This window comes from Suricata suricatta, chromosome 4 (assembly GCF_006229205.1).
Source record: "Suricata suricatta isolate VVHF042 chromosome 4, meerkat_22Aug2017_6uvM2_HiC, whole genome shotgun sequence".
NCBI classification, from domain to species: domain Eukaryota; kingdom Metazoa; phylum Chordata; class Mammalia; order Carnivora; family Herpestidae; genus Suricata; species Suricata suricatta.
Genome location: NC_043703.1, coordinates 77,649,830 through 77,657,134, shown reverse-complemented (window position 1 = coordinate 77,657,134; position 7,305 = coordinate 77,649,830). Strand labels below are relative to the sequence as shown.

The 7,305-nt window shown below is 40.0% G+C and overlaps 1 protein-coding gene across 11 annotated transcripts in view; it reads left to right on the top strand.

Annotated features, from left to right (window-relative positions):
* The first annotated feature begins 496 nt into the window (after nucleotides 1–496).
* The window catches only part of ZMYM2 (zinc finger MYM-type containing 2), a 105,712-nt gene continuing 98,903 nt past the window's right edge, over nucleotides 497–7,305 (top strand). For 2 of the 11 annotated variants that reach the window (XM_029937005.1, XM_029937004.1), the window contains exon 1: nucleotides 502–801. In XM_029937005.1, coding sequence (XP_029792865.1) covers nucleotides 697–801 — 105 coding nt within the window. In that variant the 5' untranslated portion in view covers nucleotides 502–696. Of the gene's footprint in view, nucleotides 802–7,305 lie in introns of all 11 variants that reach the window. The other 9 variants (XM_029936998.1, XM_029936997.1, XM_029937001.1 and 6 more) reach the window with 8 other exon arrangements.

The following is a 7,305-nucleotide window of genomic DNA, read 5'->3' as shown; positions in this document are numbered from 1 at the left end:
GGGGGGGTGGGGGTCGGGAGGAGGTAGAAAGGTGGGGGGAGGGGCGCCTCAGTTGGCTCTCCCGCTCTCCGGGCTGCGCTCCCACTGTCTCCGCGGTAGCCGGAGGTCCCCAAGTTTTTCGGGGCGAGGGTGCTGCCTCCTACCCCACCGGGTCCCCTCCGTCGCTCTTCTCTTCCTTGGGCTGCGCTGCGCGGCTCTTGCTTTTCACGTATTGTTTGGCTGGGTCTCTAATGGCGGACGGGGAGGCAGCGCTGCCGGTCGCCGACTGCAGGGGGGGGCAAGTCTCGGGCCCAGGGCAACTGCTTGGGGCAAATATGGAGGATAGCAGCCCAGCGGTGCCGTGAGCCGCCCCTTACCTCCGAACTGGTGCCCCGATTGACGGGGATGACGCTGGGTGGGCAAATTTAGGAAGGAGTACAATTCCGTTGCTGGCGTCGAGGCAACGTTTGCCCTTCCCCCCCCCTCCCTTCCCAGTAGTAGGCTTGGTGCCCTCTAGCCTCCTCCCTCCGGATTTTGCCTTTCACGTAGGATTTGGTCCCAGATATATATTGTGCGCCGTTTTGCTCCACTTTATGTTGGAGGAGACTGTTGGTTGCGAGCTGGAGAGTAATAATAGAAGGGCCAAACCTCCTTGACCTCTTATTCCCTTTTTGGCCTCCTCCTGGTGTAATGGGCTTGCTTCTTCCACCTGGTTAGATGTTCTTGATCCATTTTTCATTTTTCCTTTTACCTCAGGACCAGGAATCGCCTTCCACCCTATCTGGTGCATCTTTGGCAGAAAGTGAGGAAAACACCTCCATTGTGAGTCCTTCGCCTCTTAATTTGTTGCTTAGAGGACGTTGTCGGGGTTAGCCACGGGACTGGTCTGTCTGTCCCCGTTGTTTTGAGGGGGAGGAGCTTTTCCGTGGGTGGCAGCTGCCCCCGGGGTGAAGCCTGGGTAATGGCTGGTGAGGCAGCTGGGAGTGGGCGCTGCTGTTTTCACCGCTGCAGACATCTCTCCCGCTGCTGCAATACCAACCTCAGCAACCAGACGACGAGCTCCTGCAGCTGCTCACGTTACCCGGGAGGAGGGGTGGTGCGAACGAGGGCATATTTCTGGCGCCCTCTAGAGTTCCGAAGTGGGAATTGACGTTCTTACGTGTTGGATGCTGTGCTTGCAACCATCTTTAACACTGTTTCTTCCTTTACCACGGGCCCTTGATTGTAGTGATTGGAAAACTAGAGTCGTTTAACTTTTTGTCTCTCATTTAAAAGACACGTTTTGACTCTTAGGGCTCATGAGTTGGTAGAGAGGATGAAGCCCACTCTTGTGCCCCAGTTCATGCTGCTGGTTCACAAGCTGGGGTGCTGATGACTAGTCCACTGACTGCTCCAGGGAATCTCTTAGTCTTTACTTGAGTCATTCCTGAATGTGTCACCTGAGTTACTGATTAAAGCTTGTAATTTGTTGGTTTTAAGACACGGTCTTGTAATATGCTAGACAGTAAAATAAATAGCCAGTCAAAATTTCTGTCAGTTGAAATTAGTTACAAAGTGTCAATGAAGCTAGGTGTCTGGACACACTATTTCCTGAGCTCTGGACACATTATCATGGACAGTTGCTAGTGTAACTTGTAGATGTCTCTGTCAGACGTGAGTCACAAATACAGTAGCTTATGCTTAGATACTGAGTCCCAAATGGTTCCAAAGATAGTTAATTGAGGATAAATATTTGCTGAGTGCTGATGTTACTGTATATTTTAATACACAACATTCTAGACACAATGCAAGGCACTTTCATGTATTATTTCCTTTAATCTTAGAAAGTATCCTGCAGAGTAATAAAAATAGCACATGTTGAACCCTTATTATATGGCAGCTAATTCTAAGTTTAAGAAATTTTATTATGGAAATTTTAAAATTTATGAGTGAGGATAGTATGCTGAACCTTTGTGTACCTCTTACTTATGTTCTATAATTATTAACACATATCCGAACTGATTTCTAATATGCACTTAATTTAATCCTCACAAAATGAGGTCCTCTCTTGATAGTGTGACACTGTGAGAGACGAGTGATATAAGTACTGTTTTTATTCCTAATTTGTAGAGGAGGAGACAGAGACATAGGAAGAAACCCAGGTAGAAGTAGTACTAGTATAGAACAGGCAGTTTGAGTACAGTGCCCAAGTTTAGCTACTATATTGTCCTGTTTTAAAGTACTTAATATTCTTGTTCTACACATTTAGAAATTGAATCACTGAAAAAGCCAAGGTTAGAATTCTCTCAGCTTCTGTTCTTTTCCTAGAGAAGAGTGTGTAAACAAATAGCAAATGTTTGAATGTTACTATCTTTTTAAAAAGTACTAGAACTGCAGTTACCAATTTGATTATTTACTGTCTTGTTTGAAAACTGTCTACTTGAGTTAGGAGTAATATGTTCTTTTTTTCAATATGTCTGTATACAGTTTAGAGTCTGTAATTGTTTCCTAAATATTGCAACTTAAATGTGTATAACTTGTCTCATGAGTTTAAAGGTCTTTTCAGGTATTAGGTCATTCACATATAGTGGATCAAGGATCAGATCTTTCACATAGATAGTGAGTGTGCAATGCTATAGGGCAATGCTTATTTTATCCTCACATAGTTTCATGAAAGATTTAACTGTCATATTTTTTTCCCTTTGTTCTCAGTTGTGATGTTGATGTGGGGAAGGTTGGTAATTTGCTATATTTAATAGACCTTTGGGGGAGCAGGACATGTAAAATGTGTAATCTGGACTATCTGTAATGTCAACGCATTGTACATGATGTAATGAAGGCCATAGTTCTTTTTTGATAATACCAGAATGTGGTCTTTGTTTTGCTTAATGATTTAGTTCAGAATTTAAAATTCTTTTGCTTAAAAACCACTTAACTAATGGTGCTTTAATATGCCAGACAGTAAGATGAAGATAACATGATTTTTTAATTGGCCTTGGCTAAATAAGTTCTTTAGCACACTCACTATTAGGCACTTAATGTGAGTTAGGTGCTTTTATGTGTACTTACAAAGTGTTTTGGCAGTTAAAGACACTTTGCATACTTCTGGCATCTTTCTTTAGAGAATCCTTAACAGTGTGTGTTCTCATTCGCCTGCCTGCCTTTTTAAACACTTGGAAGAAAGTTACAAGATGGTCTCTACTTTTCCTTGTGATATAATTTCATGGGCCAGACCTTTGTACCTCATATTGTGAGACAGCCCTGTTTCACTCAGATATCACGCAGATACTGACATATGAATGTTTCAGAGTTTTGTGTGGCTCTGGAGCTTAATGTGCCATATTTGTATAACAGTGTTATTAAAGATTATTCTATTTTGCCCTTCTTTGCATTTGAGACAAAGCCTTAAAATCAGATGATTTTACTGTAATGGAAAGAATATATATGAAATACTGGAACTCTCTTTGTTGTCGAAAGGTAGATAATCAGAAATTTTATATTATTTGTCTTCTAGGCATTAGTGTCTGTGCCTGCCCCATTAACAGTAACACTAATGTACAATTATATTGAATAATGTTCATTTTAAGAAGAGGCATATTCAGTTTGCCTGTATTTTCCTAGGTGAGTCCAGTGGATTCTCAAATAGTATTTTGTGTGTGGCATTTTAAATTAGGAAACAAGTAAGCATAGAGATTACTTTGACTCTACATTTCTCATTTTCAAATTTCAATTGGTTAATTTTCTTCTATTCCTGTGAGAGCATATAATAGGGATAAAATTTTTTTTTAATGTTTATTTATTTTTGAAAGAGAGAGAGCATGAGCTCACGTGCCAGTGGAGCAGGAACGCAGAATCTGAAGCAGGCTCCAGGCTCTGAGCGGTTAGCATAGAGCCTGACAATGGGACTGGAACTCAAAAACTGTGAGATCATGACCTGAGCCGAAGTCAGATGCTCAACTGAGCCACCCAGGCACCCCTAGAATTGGGATTTTAGACTGAACAAGAGTTTTGAACTATTTAAATCTAAAAGTTCTTATGCACAGCTAATATGTAAGATCTATAAAGTTGTCTGTGAGAAAAATTGCTGTTGGATAAATTAATGCGTTTGAGGTAGGGAATCCTGGGTAACAACTGTAGTTTATTTGATTTGGCAACAAAATTGTTTTACATAGTTGGACTTGAACATTTTTTTAAACAACTCAATTTGTAATCGTAGGTTTGTTATTAAAATAGAAATGGGAAGGAGATTATGAGGGCTAGTACCAAACACACATACTTGTTTCTAAAAATTACACCTAAACAAGATAAATTGGTCATCTTAAAATGTGATAAAATTTGGATTGCAACACATTTTGAGCTTATCTATTGTTTTATTGCATATTTTAAGATCTGTTAATTTTTTGCTTCAAGTTTTATTTAACACTTTGGAGCTGCAGAAAAAAATTTCATAAACCAAAGGAGAACTCTATTGTCGAGTTAAAAATTGATGTGTAGAGGGGCGCCTGGGTGGCTCAGTCCTTTAAGTGTCTGACTTTGGCTCAGGTCATGATCTCATGTTTGTGGGTTTGAGCCCCACATCGGCTCTGTGCTAACAGCTCAGAGCCTGGAGCCTGCTTCGGATTCTGTGTCTCCCTCTCTCTCTGCCCCTCCCCCTCTCATGTACGCGCCCGCGCGCGCGTGCGCGCGCTCTCTCTCTCTCTCTCTCTCTCTCTCTCTCTCTCTCTCTCTTTCTTTCTCTGTTTCAAAATAAATAAAACATTAAAAAAAATTGATGTGTAGAGAGGTTTGCAAAATCCCTTGGTCACATGATTAGTTTGGGATTTGTTCTTAGTTCTATTTTATTTTTGACTTCATAGTAGTACATTGAAAGTTAGAAGTAATAGAATTTAAGAAAAATTCAATGTCCTTAATTTGAAAGAAGGATATGACCATTGGAGTTTTATTTTTACTGATTTGATTAGTGTCTTGTAAGTATTGATATTTATAAAAGAAATGATTTAAGAGGAAACTTTGGATATTAGGATAAGTAGGTAATAAATATTTCATAGCTCTGGTTTAAGAAGAAACTTGAATATGTGTTTCAATATCATGTTACCTAGTTTTTGCTTATCCTTTTTGAAGGAGTGGCATTCTTCTTAGCGAATTTTAACCACTTTTAATATCAATAGACTGCCAAATGTCAGGTCTTTTTTTTTCTCCAGAGGGTTCTCTGATTTTTTTCCCCCCTCTGGTGTTTCTAGTGAATTCAGAGGTCAAATTTAAAATTTAAAGGTTAAGGGGTGCCTAGGTGGCTCAGTGGGTTAAGCATCCAACTTCAGCTCCGGTCATTATCTTGTGGTTTGTGGGTTTGAGCCCTGCATCAGGCTCTGAGCTGTCAGCACTGTTGAGCCTGCTTCAGATTCTGTCTGTCTCTCTCTCTCTTGCTCTCTCGCTCTCTCTGCCTGCCCTCCCCTGCTCATGCTTTGTCTTTCTTTCTCTCTCTCTCCTTCAAAATAAATAATGAAAAAAATTTTTAATTAAAAGTTTAAAAAATACACCTAAACTAATAAAGTGTTATATGTCAATTTGTTCTTAATTTTTAAAATGTTTTAAAACCTTTTCTTCTTAAGTTATTATATATGATTCTGATATTTAAAATTAATACTAAATTGTAATTTAAGGGTAATTATAATTTCCTAGAAGTAGAATTGTTGCAACCTCATTGAGAATTCTTACAGTAAACTTATTTCTTCCTAACTATACATTTAAGTTGGATTAAAAAATACTTAAATGGCTATTTTAAGTAAGATTGTGGTGCTTACTTCAGACAGAAGAAAGTTCCCGTAATGTGACAGAGTGAGACACATTCTTCAGGTTTTTTACACTGTGGAAGTGCCATGCGAATATTACTTTTGCTATAGTCATCTAGATAGACATAGTGTCTGGATTTAGTGTTATAAGAATTTGGAACTGATATTATGGTTCTGTAACCAAAAGATATTACAGAGACTTATTTTTTGTAATACCGTAACAGATTTATAATCATTTATTTCTAAGAAGCATGTCTTTTGACTCGGAAGAGTGGCAGTTTTTGGCTTATTGAGCTGGCTGGACCAGACTGAGAATAGTTCAGGGCAATCAGGGCACTGTAGAAATCATTTATTCAAAAAATTGTGTATTATAACATTTACTGCATATCAAATAATCATAAAAATATGTTCTGTTCATAGTTGGACAGCCCTTTCTCTGCCTCAGTGCTTGGAAGAGCATTTCATCTAGACTTCTAATTCTAGGACTCTGATTTGGAATTTGTAAGTTTTTGGTTAGGCCAGTGATGATCAGATTAGTAAATTATGTTTTCAGTTCCATAGAACTGAAGAAATGTTAGAGTAGAAGTGAAAATTTAGTTTAAATAAAATTTTGAGGGGTACCTGGGGGGCTCAGTCGGTTAAGCGTCTGACTCTTGGTTTTGGCTCAGGTCATGATCTCATGGTTCATGGGATCCAACCCTGCATCAGGCTCTGTGCTGGCAGCATGGAGCCTGTTTGGGATTTCTCTCTCCCTCTTTCTTCCCCTCCCTGGCCTTGTTCCCTCTCTCTTTCTCAAAAAATAAACATTAAAAAATGAAATTTTTATTTTGTCCTTTTGTTTTAAATCTCTTAGTATTATATATTATCATATTCTCTCTCTCTCTCTCTCTCTCTCTCTCTCTCTTTCTCTCTCTCTATAAAGAGGGGCAGGGAAAGGGAGAGACAGAATCCTAGGCAGGCTCTGCACTGGCAGCTCAGAACCTGACATAGGGCCTGAACTCCTTAACCGGGAGATCATGACCTGGGGTGAAACCAAGAGTCAGATGCTTAACTAACTGAGCCACCTAGGTGCACCTTTACTGTTACTTTTTAAAAAAAACTTTTATGTGTTTATTTGAGAGAGGGAGAGGGAGGGAGGGAGGGGCAGAGCGAGAGGGAGACACAGAATCTGAAGCAGGCTCCAGGCTCTGAGCTGTCAGCACAGAGGCCGACACAGAGCACGAACCCACAGACTGTGAGATCATGACCTGAGCCGAAGTCAGACACTCAACTGACTGAGCCACCCAGACACCTCTATAGTTATATTTTGATTATTTCAGTTTATTTTAAATATTTCTGGCCCTCACATGGTATCTAAATTCTTTTTTTATTTTTTATTTTTTAATGTTTATTTATTTTTGAGAGAGAGAAAGAGCACGAGCAGGGGAAGGGCAGAGAAAGAAGGAGACATAGAATCTGAAGCAGGCTCCAGGCTCTGAGCTGTCAGCACAGAGCCCGACGCAGGGCTCGAACTCACAAACCATGAGATCATGACCTGAGCTGAAGTCGGCCGCTTAAC